Source organism: Botrytis byssoidea (genome assembly GCF_014898295.1).
Source record: "Botrytis byssoidea strain MUCL 94 chromosome Unknown BBYS_007, whole genome shotgun sequence".
Classification (NCBI taxonomy): Eukaryota; Fungi; Ascomycota; class Leotiomycetes; order Helotiales; family Sclerotiniaceae; genus Botrytis; species Botrytis byssoidea.
In genome coordinates, this window is record NW_024065848.1 from 1,419,534 (window position 1) to 1,438,202 (window position 18,669).

At 39.4% G+C, this 18,669-nt stretch overlaps 5 protein-coding genes across 5 annotated transcripts; 2 read left to right on the forward strand and 3 right to left on the reverse strand.

The window, feature by feature from the left end:
- Positions 1–2,018, reverse strand: EAE97_004482 (uncharacterized protein; the record flags this gene model as incomplete). The annotated part of the gene is made up of 9 exons (XM_038874994.1): positions 1–220; positions 285–463; positions 533–937; positions 993–1,103; positions 1,157–1,263; positions 1,317–1,498; positions 1,547–1,697; positions 1,750–1,894; positions 1,953–2,018. The coding sequence occupies 9 exons, from the start codon at positions 2,016–2,018 to the stop codon at positions 1–3; spliced, it is 1,566 nt and encodes a 521-aa protein (XP_038734438.1).
- A 919-nt stretch (positions 2,019–2,937) lies between these two features.
- Positions 2,938–5,214, forward strand: EAE97_004483 (uncharacterized protein; the record flags this gene model as incomplete). Its single annotated transcript, XM_038874995.1, has 8 exons — positions 2,938–3,033; positions 3,083–3,103; positions 3,164–3,212; positions 3,269–3,539; positions 3,605–3,629; positions 3,679–3,799; positions 3,876–4,219; positions 4,275–5,214. 8 exons carry the CDS (start codon positions 2,938–2,940, stop codon positions 4,944–4,946), a joined length of 1,599 nt encoding a protein of 532 aa, XP_038734439.1. The 3' UTR covers positions 4,947–5,214.
- A 432-nt stretch (positions 5,215–5,646) lies between these two features.
- EAE97_004484 (uncharacterized protein) lies at positions 5,647–7,347 on the reverse strand. Its single transcript, XM_038874996.1, has 3 exons — positions 6,834–7,347; positions 6,484–6,763; positions 5,647–6,375 (listed from the first exon to the last, which is right to left on the reverse strand). The coding sequence occupies exons 1-3, from the start codon at positions 6,898–6,900 to the stop codon at positions 5,910–5,912; spliced, it is 813 nt and encodes a 270-aa protein (XP_038734440.1). The 5' UTR covers positions 6,901–7,347; the 3' UTR covers positions 5,647–5,909.
- A 99-nt stretch (positions 7,348–7,446) lies between these two features.
- On the reverse strand, positions 7,447–8,870 carry EAE97_004485 (uncharacterized protein; the record flags this gene model as incomplete). The annotated part of the gene is made up of 3 exons (XM_038874997.1): positions 7,447–8,510; positions 8,564–8,712; positions 8,761–8,870. 3 exons carry the CDS (start codon positions 8,868–8,870, stop codon positions 7,447–7,449), a joined length of 1,323 nt encoding a protein of 440 aa, XP_038734441.1.
- A 4,201-nt stretch (positions 8,871–13,071) lies between these two features.
- EAE97_004486 (uncharacterized protein) lies at positions 13,072–16,135 on the forward strand (the record flags this gene model as incomplete). Its single annotated transcript, XM_038874998.1, has 4 exons — positions 13,072–13,241; positions 13,449–13,473; positions 13,694–15,357; positions 15,490–16,135. 4 exons carry the CDS (start codon positions 13,072–13,074, stop codon positions 16,133–16,135), a joined length of 2,505 nt encoding a protein of 834 aa, XP_038734442.1.
- Positions 16,136–18,669: the final 2,534 nt, after the last annotated feature.

Below are 18,669 nucleotides of genomic sequence, written 5' to 3' on the forward strand. Positions count from 1 at the left end.
TTAAGTATATAACCTTGGTTCAAGCGCTACCATTAAACGTTCTGTAGGTACAGCCGCAACCCACTCTCTCCGATTTGGCAATTCGACATGCCAGAATACTCCAAGGCTAGACCTTTTCTCTTCATCTGAATATGATCGATGATGAGATGAAGGATGCATATGTACGCGAAAGTTGCGGATTACTTGGGAGATTGATAGGAACAGTTCCAGATATGCAAAGCTTTGTAGTAAATCCATGTAAGTCTTGAATTCAGGCGGTATCAAACGAAGAATGGTGAACTTACTGTGCGCCCATACAGATATTTGCACCCTTGGAGAATGGTATGTAGAACTTATCCCGTAATGGATCATCTCTAATCTTCTGCCCATCAGGTGTAAGCCATTGGTACGGATCAAATTCTTTTGGCCTTGGAAACGCGACTGAGTCGTGAAGATACCAAATTGGCGACGAGCTGATTACTGTCTACAACAGACATCTGGGTTAGCTTATGTCGAGAACTTATCAGCAAGAAAATAAAGCGAGAGTAATTACATTTTCCGGTAAAAAGTGCCCATAGAATTCTGCTCCGCCTTCGGGTACAAGACGAGGAAGCATGGCGGCAGCTGCACCAGTCCATCGAATACCTTCTTTTATACACGCCCGTAATTTAGGTATACCCTCTAAGGTTGTCATATCCGTGGGAAACCCCACATTAGCCAGATCCTGGACCAGCTCTTCTTGAAAATCAGAGTTACTTCCTAAAGCCCACAAAATGTGAGCTAAAGTTGCTGAGGTTGTATCCGTGCCTGGACCTAGATTTTCTGTCGCTTCCGACAAGGCTGTGGAAGATGGCAGGTTTGATTTAATCATGGTCTGGACCAGATTTGGGAAGGAAAAAGTAGATTTTTCCTGATTTGCGTTGTCTGAAAGCGTTGTGCGCCAACTTTTTTCTGCCCACTGATGAATGCTAAGTATCGCTAGACTGGAACAATACCCTTGGAAAGATGCTTACCTGTTGAAAATCGAACATTGCTCTGTTGTACGGGGTCCTGTAGCCTGTTCTCGAGGACACAATTTGTTCCACCCATTCCCACATATTGCACAACCCCGGAAAACCAGTCAGCTATCCGAAGAGTTAGTATGAGAAATTGTTGGGCTCGCTTGACTCGAGCTTACCAGAGGCATCCAAGTCGCCTTTTCATCATTTCTTGCTATCATTTCAAGTTCAGCTCCTTGAGAGTATGCATCGAGAGCACCGATCGTATGACCAAATGAGAAATCGGCTGAATAATTCCATCAGCATGTTTCCACCAAAGACTTCTACAGGCAGTAATACACATAATATCCGCTTCGAGTGCGCGACAAACTGGCAACAAATTCACCCTATCTCTGTTTGATGCAACAGTTTGCACAAATTGATTGATATGATTCAACATCAGACCTTCTAATTTATGCATTTGACTGCGGTTAAACAATTGACCCATGAGTCTTCTACGTTTCGAATGTTCCACAGGATCACTGACAAGATTAGTTGATATCCGGACATTGAGTTCGAAAGAATCATACGTTATTGAGAACAAAGCAGGACTGTCACCTTGTACAAACTCTCCATACACCCGTGGATCTTTCTTGAATCTGCTATTCACCTCGTGAACTGTATCATACATTTCCATGGAGTAAAATGAAACTTCGTTTGGGCCAATACGAACCAGGGGACCTATGAATATACCAGTCACATAATCTGTTCCAATTATTATGCTTCAGCATACCCAGCTTCTCATGAAGTTTAGGGAGATCCAAGGTTATGCGTCCTCTGAATTCTGTTGGGAAAGCCCATAATAGGCAAGAGTACGGTGCACCTACTCCTGCATTGGGGATAGATGACAACGGCGAGAAGTATCCGCGAACAATTCTCTATTTCAGAGTTAGGCATTCGTAAAGCTATCACAAGGACGAAAACTGTATAACTTACGACAAGGCAAAGTCCGACGAGGATAAATGCCGTGCATTCAGCAAGGAGAGAGAGCAGGAACGGCATCATTTCTCGTCCCAAGTATGCTGATCTCTTTTCAAAAAGCTCAGAGAGTGTGATATCAGACGTGAAGAATCACAACTACCCATGAGTTTCTGTTTAAAGAAGCCGCGTCTGCACCCAGGGCGCCGCACTCCGTGCTAGTAGTGGGGGTGGTATCACATTGTTGGGACCGGTAGTTGCGTGATTGATGTAGCTTCGGGAGAATTTATGCTTTCAGCTAGATTCGCAGTCCAGTCCATATTAGCAGATAAGGAGTGCAAGTTATTCAGGATACAAGCGATTGAAATTTTATTGGTTCATCTCCTAGAGAATCTAGACGTCCATCGAAATTTATCTGACTGTACTCCCTCAAGTCACTGCGGCATATCTCGTGAGTGCCATGTGCAAGGAAGTATGGGAAAGAATACTAGACTATGTATCTCGAGGATCCACCATCACGATCAACACATTTTCTTCCAGCATGCCGTCATATCATCCCTGCAACCAAATGAGCGACGTGTACCGCTTTTCAACAGTGGTTACTCTAATCCACGAAACGCATCCACACACTCTCAAAGATTAATCAAATCCATCAAGAACGGAAGATATCTCTGTCGAGTGTAGTTTATAAAAACGGCGAAAGGTGGGATGTATTTATTTTAGTCAAATTGAAGTTATGGAACGAGAACCACCCATAACACAATTACGAGGGCATAATGACGTGCTATTCAGACTTGGTAGAAATAGCCGGTGAATCTATGAGTTCGAATGTGAAAATATTCGGAACCCTGATCTGAAATTGTATACATATCAATAATTTCCCGCGGCTATTACCAAACTATACAATAAACTATCGCAGTCCAATTGAGACGACACATCATTGAGATACAGTCACTTGACGCAGTCTGAGGCACGAAATCGAAGTTTCTGGGAGCTTAGTATGATGGGGGAACATAGATCTATCGAGGAGTCCATCGACAAAGGGCTGGTGGATAATCCAGAAGAACCTAGTAGTAATACCGAAGATACCATAGTCTTGGTAAACCTCACCTCATCTGATCGCTACCACAAAGCTAACCACACAACAGGAAAATCTCGGCTACAAACCTGTAGGAAAAACGTGATTTCGTCATGTGCTTCTATAAAATTGAACTAAATGAGTAATTCAGGTGCTCCATCGATCCTTCAGTCTATTCCACAACTTTTCAACCTCATTCGGTGCGTATCTTCAATCCATCCACCCATCCAAACCCTCAGACTAACACCTTCAAAAGCCGCTCTCTACTTCGTCGGCGGTGTGCGTGTTACTTTTTCGACAGGTATAGCCGCGGGCGGCAATCTAGCCTACTGGACCAGTTTCATCATAAGCTGTGTTTTCACCTTCATCACCGCCGCCGTCATCGCAGAAATATGCTCATCGTTACCACTTGCCGGATCTATTTATTGGTGGGCGGCCGAGGCGGGCGGTCCTCGCTTTGGTCGATTGTTTGGCTTCGTGGTCGCGTGGTGGATCACAACGGCTTGGACTACCTTCTGTGCGAGTATGTGAACTAGTGACTGGTCAGGCTTTTGTATGTTTCTGCTAATCTGGTTGTATAGCTAACACTCAGGGGTGCTGTCAATTATTTGCTATCTGTAAGAGTAGAAATTCTCTCCCCTCCTCTACAACTCTGATCTCTTCCAGGAAATCGTCGTGTTCAACCTAGACTTCCCATCCGATAGTTCCGACGTCAAGTTTCGCGCTCTCCAATGGATCACCACTGAGATCATGTTAGCATTAGCCGCAATATGGAATCTTCTTCCTCGTACGTAATACCCCGCTCCCAACGATCAAGATACACAGTGTATCAAGTCTGATTAAAAACTAAATAAATAAAATAGCTCGTTACTTCAAATGGATATTTTATCTCTCGACTTCCTTCGTCATCCTCGATTTCCTCTTAAACATTATTTGGCTACCCGTCGCCACGGCGCGAACCATCGGATTTAGATCGCCGCACGATGCGTTCATGACGACCTATAACGGTACCGGTGCTCCCGACGCGTGGAACTGGTGTCTCTCATTTCTAGCCACGGCAGGAATCTTGATCGGGTTTGATGCTTCGGGCCACGTAGCCGAGGAGACGAAAAATGCAGCAGTCACCGCTGCACGTGGGATCTTTTGGAGCACGATTATTAGTGGGATTGGAGGATTCGTCGTTGTGATTCTTTTCCTCTTTTGCGTGGTATGTATCTCCACTATTTTCTCAGTATTACTTGATGATCCTAATATTTCCACAGCCTGACGCCGATACATTCTTTTCTTTCGGTGGACCACAACCATTCGTTCCGCTGTACGCTGTGATCCTCGGAGATGGCGGGCATATCTTCATGAACATCATCTGTATCGTGGCCCTTTGGTTCAACACCGCAATCGCAGTGTTAGCAGCATCTCGCTTAGTATTTGCTGTCGCGCGCGACGGCGTCTTGCCTTTTTCCGGCTGGGTATCCAAAGTCATCGATGGGCAACCCCGAAACGCAGTTCTTGTAGTCTGGGGCGTATCAGCCATCATAACCTGTACCATCCTACCCTCGGCTGTAGCATTCACCTCCCTAGTCTCCGCAGCGGGAGTACCATCAGCCGCTGCCTACGGTCTCATATGTCTCGGACGTCTTTTCTGCACGCCCAAGACCTTTCCAAAACCGGCTTGGAGTCTAGGTAGACTTAGTAAGCCGTTTCAGGCAATTTCCGTGCTGTGGAATGCGTGGGTGGTAGCGGTTTTGTATTCGCCGTATGTTTGGCCTGTAGAAGCAAATACGCTCAATTATGCGCCTGTGATCATGGCTGCGACAACTATATTGGCGTTGATTTCTTGGTGGGTTACTCCGGCTGAACGATGGCTCCCGAGTCAGCGTATTCAAGAGACACTGGAAGCGCGTGGTGCAGGAGATTTGGTAGAAGAAGTCCATTGAAGGAAAACACGTTTGAATTATGCCGTGTTCAGCAAGAATTCAGCTCTCTTTGACTCATGAAATAATCTAAAACACAAAAGCACCTCGCATATTTTTTTCTATTTCCTTCAACAATCAATGAGTCTATTACAAATTTCAATAATACAGCTTGAGTATCTGGCCAAGGCTTCAAAAGGTGCTTTACTAAAAGTTCCATTGATATGATGGCCGACATTATTTTTCAATCCCTCTCTTAAGCGACTGCAACACTTCCGATTTCTGCAGGTGGCATAATGACCTAGTTCTCATCTCCATCATCAACACTACCTTTCCAAACTTTCTTTATTTCTACCCGCCAGATCACACTCCGTATTCAATTCACTCCTCAAAATGATATCCCTCACCAAAAAAACACAGCCAAAAAACCCGATCCCAAAATACCCGCTCCAATCAACCAAACACGACTCAGTACAGTAGTATAGACATCCACCACACACTCTCTAGTATCTACAAGGAACGAAATGACAAAATCCGCAGTAACATGCTAATATGCTTTCCCTCGCGTAAACAAATCTCGTACCGCCGCGGGAATCCGGTAGCAAAGCTGATTAAAGCGAGTCTTGGAAACAGTCGCCGGAAGCGAACTCATTCATCTTGCAATTGATGAAATTTCAATCATCCTCCGGTAATTTATATGGATCCAGGAGCCCAGTGAACTTTCATCTTTGTCCTATTGATAATTTGGACGCTTTTATCTACCAACGAGTAGTTGTGAAACAAATATCTATTGAGCATGCTGAAAACAATCAATATATAAGAGTATCTGATACCCGAAAGAAGTCAGTCAAACTTTTCACCTCTGCGAGAGAAGCATACTATATCCAATACTGTGAAATACAAGAGTTTCTCGACCTTTCGAGAATCGATCCGAGTCCGAGTATCTAATCTATCTATGTACATTTATTCTCCCCTCCTCACACCCCCTCACTGCAAATTAACAAACAGCCCTCCATCCACCAAAAGCCCACTCCCATTCACATACCCACTCAACTCCTCGCTTGCCAAAAATACCGCCGGCCCTGCCAAATCTCCTGGAACTCCCGTTCTCCCCAACGGAATCCTTCCTTCCATATATTTCCTCTTCTCCTCATCTTTCAAATCCTCCTCATTTAATTGCGTCCTGATTGTTCCGGGTAAGAGCGCATTGCATCTAATACCGTGTTTACCCAGCGCACACGCCATACTTTGCATGAGTGATAGAACACCGGCTTTGGTGGGTGTGTAATGGGTTTGTTGTGCACCGCCTACGAGGGCAGAGATGGAGGAAATGGCGATGATGGAGCCGCCGGGAGGAGATTGAGAGGACATTTGACGGGCGGCGGCTTGGGAGGTGTAGAAGGCGCCGTCGAGATTGGTGCGGACGGTGGAGGAAAAGAGATCGGGCTCTAGTCTATTTGATTTGTCAATTTCTTTTTCTTCACTTTCCCCTCCTTCTTTCCCCTTTTTATCTCGGCCCAGATCTCCCGAAAAAACAAACAAATAAATCAAAAAAACTCACTCCAAAAACTCCGCAAACCGACAAACTCCCGCATTACTAACAAAAACATCCAATCGTCCCCATTTCCCCACTGCCTTCTCCACCAACTCCTTCCCCGTCTCCGGTTTACTAACATCTCCTGGTACATCTAACAATTTCCCCGCCTTGTCATTTTCTCGCGCCAGAGCTTTGGCTTCCGCGTGCAGCGATTCGAGATGTGGGATATCGGAGTCGAGACCGAGATGATTGACTGCTACATTACAGCCTTGACGAAGATAAAGGAGAGCGATTGCACGGCCGACTACAGGGGAACGAATAGTGTTAGTTGAGGTGTGTAAGGAAGGGGGCTTTGGGCGATTGGGAGAACGAACTTCCTGTGGTTCCACCGGTTATAGCAGCGGTTTTACCGGCGAGAAGGTGCACGCCTTTGAGACTCATGGTTTGGATGTAGTGCTTTAAACTCTGTAGATATGTAGAGTCTATACGTATATGTAGGATGAAATGAATATTATGTTGTTCACTGAAATGGCGGGGTATCTGAGGAAGAAAGCTCGTGATGAGTGTATGGAATGATTGTTTTCCTTTGAAGATGGTAGAGTATGTCAATTGGTGTAATATAAAGAGTAGATGCAAAGCGACTTCAACAAGTACCTAGGTCGTATGTGAGAAGTATCAAATAATTTAAGTATAAATTGGCGTTGTGTTGTAAATGAATCAATAGCTCCAAAAGTTAGGCCCTTATCAATAGCGGAAGGACCCCGCGATTCGGTCCTCGAGTCAAAGACCACCGAAGCCGAAGTGGTGTGTAAAACGTGGGGCAAGTTGGCCGTCCACATGTTCTCACAAGGTATTATTATATTTATGCAAATTTGTAAACGGAACTCTAAAAAGTCTTGGATCATGATCATACGGAAATAGATAACATTGCATTGCATTGTATAGATAAATTAAAAGGCTAATAAAACAAATTGGCTATGATTCAAACTATGAACTTGACAAGTTTTTAATTTCTTCCACCACTCCATTTACAACACCCTGATTTTCAGACTTCTTTTGCTCAACTGCTGGTTGACCAAGAGGTCTCTCTGGGTTTGGTGTTAAGAGGTATTGTGCGGGAATAAGTCGTGCAGCTGGGTTGAGGGTCAAACCAAAACCTGGCTTGTCGAGTTGTGAAACATCCAGGTATCCTTTCACTGGAATTGGTTCATCCAAGAATAAATCTCCAAAGACGGGTAGGACACTCTTTCCATCTGGTGAGTTTGCAAGGTACTCTTGGAATGGGCAATTTGTTTGAGAAACCACAAAATGGTAACTGTAAGGTCCACTTGCATGTGGTACCACGGGAATATCATAAGCGGCTGCCATTGCTGCAACTTTGAGCAATTCCGTCATTCCCCCAAGCCACATAACATCGGGTTGAATGATATCGAGATTTCGACCTTCGATAAGTTTTCTAAAGCCATATCTCGAGTATTCATGCTCGCCCGTGGTGAACTTGAGTTGTGGATGAGCTTGTTTGATTTGTGCAAATCCATCAGTGTCATCTGGAGATAAACACTCTTCCCACCAATTGATATTTAAATCTTTGCAAGCTGCAGCAATTTGAATAGTGTATGGAACGTTGAGACTCATGTAACAATCGACCATCAGTGGGAAATCAGGGCCCACACTTTCTCTATGCTTTCTGAGGAATTCAACATTCTTTTGGAGTCCCTTGTGACCCTCTTCTGGACAGTATGGCAGTGGAACTTTAGCACCCCAGAATCCCATGGCCTTTGCGGCAGTAGGTTCTGGTCCTGTGCAATAAAAGTCTAGCCTCTCCCTTGTAGCTCCTCCAATCAACTTGTATACTGGCTCTCCTCTGATCTTTCCGAGTAAATCCCAAATCGCCAAATCAATGACTGAGATGACAGCAACTGGGAGACCCTTTCGACCATAAAACATTGAACCCCTATACATTTGTTCGAAGAGATGGTTGGTATCTCTAGGATCGGCACCGATAAGGAATCTTTCGAAATGTTGGTGAACTAACCAACATGCTGGTGGACCTGCGAACATATGGTGAGTGTTGAACAGTAAGACGGGAGATACCAACAATTACCTCCAAATCCTGTAGCAAAACCAATTGTGCCATCTGAACCTTCTATCTCAACGCAGAATGAGCCTAGCACATTGATACCCCAACTAGTTCTTGAAGCTCTGTAGTTTTCCCATCTTGACATGGGTGTGGAAATTGGTGTATCAATCAACCTGAGATAAATTAGTACAAGTCATAAAGTGTATTTTGCTCACACTTACCAATGACCACCTTTCACATTGTGATAATCTCCCCCAGATCCAACACCATCCACAACAAAAGTTCGGATAGCTTTGATGGAGGGGAAACTGCGAGCTGATGAAGAAGCCATTGTGATTTGGCCGAGAGGAAGAACAGTACTGGCTGTAGCAGAAAGACAAACAGATGGAAGTGAAGGGAAGAGTCAGGAATTTACTACTATCTACTTATGATTGATGGGTAGGGAGGCTACTTTGTAGATTTCATGAGAAACACCTTGGCGGGGGGGGGGATTGTTCATTCCAAATTGAGCCGGGAGAATATCGACCGAGCTATTTTTGAAGCGGAATGTAAAGACGAAATCATTATTTTTGAGCGAGCATAGATAGATCTGGGCCTATTAGAGTATTGGATCTTTCTTGGCATGTGAGACATCAATTGTGGTAGGTGATGTTTGTTGAAGAAGTATTTTCCGGTCATTATGTGTTGTGGATGTTGCAGATGTTGTAGGTGACGATGAAGTCTGAGAGGGTTGGAAGGTTTTCTTGTAGAACTACGAGTATGAATGAATGGATGAGGTTTGCGAGTACAAGGGGGTTTGTATTCCCAGCAAAACAAGTATATACTATGACTTTTATATACTGCTTTATTACTCACGTCAATTCATCTTATCCATTGTTTTATCTAGCGGTACTTTGGTACAGAGAATGCATTTGTTGCAGGTTACTTGATAATAGGCCGAATACTTTGTACAGTCTCATCAAGTGCTTTTACCAAGTTCTCTCACATGCCAATGATTTCTCATCTGTCAGCAATGCACCATTCATTGCCCATTGCTCATTGCCCATTGTATACAAGGGCGTGTCTTTGATAAGTGCCGGGCTCATACACCACCTTCATTTAATAGTAACTCTTCAGAATTTACATATAGTAACACATTATTTATTAAAATATACTCTTTATTAAAATCTTATAATACAAATAATAATAATATTATTCTTAGATTATTAATCAATTGTGAAAGTTGTTATTCTTATTGTTTTTTATAATAAGATTATATATCTTTATAATAGTTATAAGTAATAATATTATTAATTATCTTTTAAGAAATATAATCTTAAAAGAGATTGTTATTTTTGAATATAGATATTTTCAATATTTGATATATTAATTAATAAAGGTTGTATAATTTTGCTATATATATTATTCAATTTATTTCAATTTTGTATATTCTATTACATTAATTTTATAATTCTTTTTGAAAATTTATAATTCTAATTATACTATTTCTTTTTAAATAATAATAACTTTATCATATATAAAATTATTTATCTAATTTTGTTAAATATCTCTTTCGATTAATTTTGAATATCCAGAATTGTAACCCTTTATTTTATTGATGTTTTATAAGATATAATTTAATGATTTATATGGAATAATTGAGTTTTAATTAACGTAGTTTATCAGTGCGTGCACCATATCAGTGCGTGCACCACTTTTACCTCAATTTACACTTTCAAACCCATATTAATTCAATAATAATTAAATTAATTAATTAAAACTATTCAGAATCTAATAATCTAGAATTTATTATATTATTTTAATAGATTCTTATATTATAATCTATTTTTCCATATTTATTATAATATCAAATAAAAAATACTTTTTTATTGAATTTATTTTCTTTTTGATATTTATTATATTAAATCTAAATATCAATTTCTTATTAAAATAATATATTAAAAACTTTTTATTTAATAAGTTTTTCTCTTTAATATAATTAGATTTTTTTCATATATTAATACTTACTTAATACTTTATTTACTACTTGAAGTATATAAATCTCTATATTCAAAAATATATTTTTATAAACTAATTATTTTATATCTTTAATTAAAGCTAATATAATCTCAAATATAGATATAAATAAATTTAATTAATAATAAGTTATTTGAGATTTAATTAATATTGATTAAAAAAAAGCTTTAATTGAATTATAAGGGATTTGAGAAATCTATTAATTTAAATCGAAAAAAAGGGGAATAGATATACGAATTCGAATATCTAATTTCGAAAATATAATTTTAGAATTAAATAGAATTAAACCTATTTCTCGGAATTCTGATTTTATATTCTGAAAAATGATTAATTCCTTATATATAGTTTTAAAAACTATAAAGAATTTAATCTTTAAAATATAATTAATATATACCTTAATAAATCTATTAATTTGATTATTATATAAATATTTTAGATTATTAAAATAGTTTATATTAAATAATTAAGTTAAATAATTTGAATGTAGTAATAAATATATATATTTAATATTATTCTTCTTATAATAATTCTAAAATGGTATTGATTTATGGCTTTTATGCCTATTTAGTATTAATATTCAATATTTACTTTTTCTTTGATTCTTAGTATACTTATTAAAGTATTTTAATTATTCTAAATCTATCTCATTATTTGTTCATTTATTAAATATAGATTTAATAGCCTAGTTCATAGGAAGATTGGTTTTAGTATATCAATTAAAGAAATAAACCTATTCTTGAATTATTAAAAATAAGAGAATAGTTTTATTCTCTTTATTCCCATATATTATTGCTATAACTTATTTTTGATCACCTAGTTGTATTGATTTGCTTCTATTATATTTCTTAATATTAATAATAATTATTACTATATATATAATTCCCATTATAAAGTCTATTTTATTGAAATTATAGAAATCTTTATTCAAAATGCTATATTTCGCTTATATATTCATAACTAATTAAAATCATTTTTTAAAAAGTTTAGAATTCTTATAAAAAGCTCTTTGAAAATTATAAATATAATTAAAACATATTTTTAATTCTTTATATTATTTTATAAATCGATATACTTAAAGCTTTCTAATAGCTTTTTCTTTTCTTAATTTGAAAATATAATTCGTTATATCTTTTATTCTTTTAAATTTAAAAGAAGAACCTCTTAAATCTATATTAAGAATATATAAAATAATCACTTACTCTTTTATTTTAATAAATTTCAAATTTTATAATCGAAATTCAATTATAGAAATTGTTTTATTTATTCTTTGAATAAATATTGTATATATAATATTATATAGCTTAATAACTTTCCAAATCGAGAGTTTTTTGTCTTTTTTGATAGTTTTAATAGCTAAGAGTATTCTCCCTTTTTTATTATTTGATTATATAATAAATGGTTGATAAATCGCGTGTTGAAATTGAAGAGTGTAAATTGAGGTAAAAGTGGTGCACGCACTGATATGGTGCACGCACTGATAAACTACGTTACATCTAAAAGATTTAAAAGCTAGAAATGCATTCTCGATATCATGTGAATTTGGGTTGTGCACAGGCCCGGCATTCATCAAAGATACGCCCTTGTAGAGAGACTTGAATACTCAGTAACCGGCCGGCCCAAGTAAACCAATTAATTAATTGATCAATGAACGAACGAGTCAGCTGGTGACGGGTGACGAGAGGTGCATTAACCCAAAGTTACCCCACAAAACGCCATTCAAACCCTGTGGGGAGGAGTCCAGCCGTTACATTGAATCAATTGCATTATTCACCGAGACGACTGAAAAGAGAATGAAGAGAGTGAGTGAGTGAGAGAGAGAGTATCTATATCCATATCTATATCCATATCCATATCCATATCCATATCCATATCCATATCCATATCCATATCCATATCCATATCCATATCCAATCCATATCTTTTTGATTTCTGATCAGTTCAAACTACCTAGTACCTATCTACCTAGATACCTAGTACTCCATAGTCCGCACTTCGTATCTTCGTATTCAACCTACACATCTCCAAATGCTTCTCTCCCTCTCTCCCTCTCTCCCTCTCTCTTCAAGGATTCGTGCATTCAAGGATTCTCGGGTGATGACAATAACAAGCTTCCCCTCCCCATACATTCATTATACACCATACACCATGAACTCTAAACCACAATCATAACCATAACCATAACCCTTCAAATTTCACATTGAAGAAATCCTTCGTACATGTATGTAACATGTGACCCCACCATATTCTTTTCCCCCCCAGTCCCCTCTTTTTTCCATCCCTAACCTACCACCCTACTCTTATTATTAGTGAAATCTTACATACTTGACTTACCACAAAAAAGTAAGATCTTACATCCATCACATCATATTCACTTGGCTATTGGTAAGAAAATTCAAAACCCCACCTCCACCTCCTCGCTCATTTAATACCGAGCTTCTCCTTCCTCTTCGTTCCCATCTTCACCGAGATTCGAAACAGGTGGGTTATCAATATTATCATTTTGTTATCGGAATCAAATGTCGGCTTCTATGGACATCCAACAATCACCTAGAACGTCTCTACGTTCTGGTGCGACTCAACCCGAGAGTGATGGAGAGAATGACCAATATTATAGCGGGGAGGAGGATAGTATTGATGCAAATGGAGACGGTCCTCGCAAAAGGCAGCGTCGGCCGATGTCAGTCTCGTAAGGAATTATGTCTCATTCTTCTCTCCCTGATGTCCCTGATGCCCCCGGTGTCTCAAATGATTTTGATATCAACAACAACAACAACAACAACGACGACGAGGAGTCCTCTGTTGCCAATTCTCTTCCGGTCAAGGAATTGGAAGATCATCTCCCAATTAACGATGCGGAAAATGTTGGACATGATTGGCTGACATTTCGTCGAAGGTGTGAGCTATGTAAGCAAAGAAAGGTACGTCTGTATCAGGTCATTCTTTCAATCCAAAATCCATCAAATTTATCTCTACAATCTGGTATCGATTGATTCAACGGCATTTACGAGATTGCTGAAAATACATGTGCGCGCCGTTGATCTATCTTCCATGTGTCTCACTATGACTTTGATGATATACTGCCGAAATCTTCAGATTGTTCGTTCGAAAATTTGATGGATTGTATTCTGACTTGAACAGGTCAAATGTGATCGCGGTCAACCATCATGTGGATGGTGTAGTCGCAATGGTGCTGTATGCGAATACAAAGAGCGCAAGAAACCCGGTTTAAGAGCTGGCTACGGTCGAGAACTGGAACAAAGATTGGATCGACTCGAAGAAATTTTACGCTCGCATGCTCAAATTTTAGAATCATCCTTTAATCAAAACAGTAATAGTGTTGCCAATAGCGTTCCCAGCGATCACGGTACACCACAAAGTATTCATAGCTTCAGACACAATGACGGGCTCCCTAATCATCGTGGAGGGCATGTTGCCAGAGCAGAGACAGCCCTATTTCTTCAAAAGCCTTCTACATTTGGACAACAAAATACACCCATGGATTTTGGTAATCCAATGCCTCCAACTCCCTCGATGCCATCGATTCACGGTGATATCTTCCATCAGCAACATACCCCTGCATCGCAAGGATCGCATCTATCCATGGATATGCAACAAAACCACTCAATCCCAACTAGTCAAGCGTCAGATTTTTATAGTACGAATCAACCACCTCTACAATCACCTAGCTTAAACATAAACCAAAACCCAAATGAAGTCTCTTCCGATCATGCGTTACCGCCATACGATTTGCTATATGCATTAGTTGACCTCTATTTCAAGTATGTCAATACTTGGTGTCCAATATTACATCGAAGATCTACACTGGATTCATTGTTTGGTCCATCTGCTTTAGATGAAGCAGATAAAATACTTCTACACGCCATTGTAGCTACTACACTAAGATTTTCTACGGATCAACGACTCACAGAAGATAGAAGACGACATTATCATGACATATCTAAACAGAAAGTATTGTTGTATGGATTAGAAAATTCCTCGGTTAAAGCTCTACAGGCTTTAGTTATCTTGGCTTTGGATCTTGTAGGCAGTAGCAATGGACCACCAGGATGGAATCTATTGGCTCTAATTACACGTTCAGTAGTTCAACTGGGACTTGCTGTAGAGACCACTTCTTTCTCTGTCTCGCCAAACTATCCTTCGATTTATACACTTCGAGCAATGGTATTACCAGAACCGGAGAACTGGATTGAAGAGGAATCACGGAGACGCCTTTTCTGGATGGTATACCTCTTGGATCGATATGCCACAATTGCCACAGCTTTTGAATTTGCGCTGGACGAAAAGGAAATCGACAGAACTTTACCTTGTCGAGATGATCTTTGGAATAAAAACCAGCATGTGGAAACTAGATGGTTCCGCACGAGCGAAAGGACAGAGTACGACATTGACAAACCAGAGAATCTTGGCGCATTCTCGTATTATATCGAAATCCTTGGAATTCTCTCAAGGATTCATAAATTTTTGAAGAAGCCCGTAGATATCAGTGCTTTGTCCGACGTTGAACAATGGCAAGGCGAATATCGAGAACTGGATAATATGCTCACTTCATGGAAATTCAATCTGCCTGGGGATTATGGAAACATGGCGAAGCTTTTTCAACCAGGAAGCAATAAATCCATCAATTGTGGCTGGGTTATGCTACACGCGACATATCACACAGCAGTAATACGACTTCATTCATCGGCTGCTTATCCTACAACTCGATCACCTATTTTCACCCCTTCGTATAGTGCGAGTCAACGTTGTCATGGTGCTGTTGAGAACATTGCAGCTTTAGGAGAGTACGTATATCATGTTTATCAACTCTTACCCTTGACTGCTACCCTTGAAATTCTAACAATTAACTCAATCTTCTAATAAATTTTGATGTTATACAAAAGCAAATTTCGAGATTTACTAACACAGCGCTACAGATACGTGGTTCAAAATGGCATGCTCCCAAAATTAGGCCCGCCATTTGCATTCACCCTCTGGGTAGCTGCCCGCTTACTCCTCGTCCATGGTTCAACCATCGAACACAAACTCAGTCCTCAAATCCAATTCTTCGTTGACACACTCCGAGACATGGGTACCTACTGGCTCGTAGCTGAACGCTACACAACTATTCTTCAACGGGTACTTGACGAACATCGCGATAGCGAAAATGCTGCTGGTACACATGGTGAACGCGTAACTCCTTCTTCAGTTAAAATCCTTGCGGACATGAGGAGATGTGCATATGATTTAGATTTTTTAATCTCGAGACAACCGAAGCATGTTGGACTGTCACGAATGCCAAGTATTACTCCGGCCAGAACTCCAGCACCGAATGAGTTGGAGTATTTGGATGTTTTTGATTTCTTCAATGTACCCAGATTACCAGTCGCTCCGGGTGAAAATCAGGGTAATGGTAATGGTGGGAATGGGAATGGGAATGGGAATGGGGTGGGCGATCTTCAGATGCCAGAGATGGGAAACGGAACGAATGAATTCAACATTACGAATTTCATGGTGGATCAAAATTCAGATTGGTTCAAAACACTGAAACATGGTATTGATGGAGGTCAGAATAATAATTGAATGGAATGACTTTTTGGTATAAATTTTGGAGTTTGGTTCTGCATAGTATAAATTTTGGATCAGGTGGGAAGGAAAGAAGAGGAAAGATTATGAGTACTTGTTGGGATCAGCTTTCAGCCTTGTGGGAGCGCCCGAGTGAGTGAATACCTTTGGGAAGTATGATTGAGAGGATGACAAAACGTGTATGAATGCAACGGATACGGGACGGACGGAAAGGGAGTCGAAGGATCAATAGGGGAAATGGAAAAGCCTACGGGAAGGAATCCGAGGCCGGGGTGAAATATTTGAGGATCAAAAAGCGAGGATGCCATTGATGGATAGGTGGCCTCGTTATTGTAAATACCCACTACCCATGCATGTATGTATTGGATATTTATTGCATTTACATAAAGTATTTGTTTTTGTATCTCATCGTGTTTGATTGTGGACAATTCTGAGGACGCTGTTGAAATGTAAGTAGTAGATTGGTCCTATCAAATATTATTTTACACCTACTCAAGGGAACAGAATATCTAACTTTCTGTCATCATCAACTTCTGAAATTCTTTGAATACGCATATATTACCTATGAATTTCAAGGTTATATAATACCATATAGCGCTAACTTAATATTAGCTAGGTACTCCTTACTAGGTATACATGTAGTTTTAATACTAGTAATAGAGCTATTCATCTACTATCTACTGTCTACTACTTACCTATGATTTGTTATATACTATATACACTATGTAGCTACTATACTATGCGCTATATATATAAATATAAAATATATCTATATCTATTTATTAATCTCTCTATTAATCTCTCTCTCAATCTCTCAATCTCTCAATCTCTCGATCTCTCGATCTCTCGATCTCTCATAACCCCTCAATTAATCTTTCAATTAATCTTTCAATTGTTTTCTTTATTAATATCTTATAATCTTTCAATCTTTCAATCTCTCTCGATCTCTCAATTTCTCTTAATATTTTATAACTTCTTAATCTTTCAATCAATCTCTCTATCACTCTCTCTATCAATATCTTATAACCTTTCAATCTTTCAATCTCTTAATTTCCCAATCTCTCAATCTTTTATCTACTCCTTCCTCCAACTATATATATTTCTCCCCTCCATCACCTATCACCCAGAAATAAAAGAGAACTCGAGAAAGAAACAGGAACAGAAACAAAGAAAAAGAAAAGGGAGAAGAAATAGAGAGAAATCATATGGAAAAAGATAAACAAGAATGACTGACATATATACGAAACTACGAAACTACAAAATACCTCATACAAATCACATCACATCACACCAACCCCAAAAATAATCTCTCCCTCTCCCTCCGCCTTGAACTTGCACCTGCACTGTGGCATACCCAGAACAGCCCCCAAATCCCAAATCCCAAATCCCATCTCCATTCCCCATGCAAAGCCCCTCCTCCTTTTAAAGGGGCTAAAAAAAGCAGCCCCCAAACCCCATTTCATCTCATCGATCATTAATCACTCACTCACTCACTCACTCACTCTTGCATAACCCCGTGCATGCATCACAAATCACATGAGCTAGAGAACATGCATGCATGCATGCATGTATGTATGCACATACGCGTACATACTTACATACCTAGCCTACGTACAGTACAGAAGAGAAATTTCAAATCCAAAAAATCAAGATATATGACGAATGGAGAAATGATGAAACGTAGAATCAAGAAAGATGCCAGGAAGACGAGTCGCTGATTGGTAATTGGAATTAGAAAATTATGGCTATCTTTCGGATTTCAGATATCCTTCATCAATCAACCAACTCAATTTCAACTCAGATCTATCTATTTCTATTTCTATTCCTATTCCTATTCTTGTTTCGTTTGCTATCGCTATTCTTCTTTCTCCTCCTCCTCCCCTTACCCCTCCAACCTTCCATTTGATATTATAACCCACATTATCCATAACCCATGATGCATAAATCCGTAATTCTCTAAGAATCAGTAAAAACCGGTTTACTATCCCCCTCTTCCTCTTCCTCTTACTGTAACATCCCAATTTCCCTGCAGCCCTCTAAAAGTTTCATACCTGCAATATCCAGTATTGAATGATCCGTCCTGGGATTGAGCTGTGAGTACAATACATGACTCTGACACATGATCCACATGTGTTTTCTAAAACAACGAGAAGCGAGAAGCCAAACAAAAATAAATCCAAGGAAAACTATAAGAAAAACCCATAGCAAATAGATGAGCCAAGTAGGCGCAGCCTCTAAGACCAAATTCTTCTCGTCCAATCTATTGGAACAAGATTTGCTGCCTGAGCTTGGAGTCTAGCTCCTAGGTATCGAACACAAAAGAGACTCTTTGACAAATCAACCAAGTATGAATCGCAGATTCAAAGACTTGGTGAATGACTCGAGAACTTTCCCCAAGAAAGACAATCCAGCTCAATATGATAATTCCCTCCCAAACACCAGGTATATTTCCCTTTTCCCTATGCATAAAATCAATGTGACAAAAGAAATAGATGATCGCAGACAACAAGAATGTCTGGGTAGAATCGCAA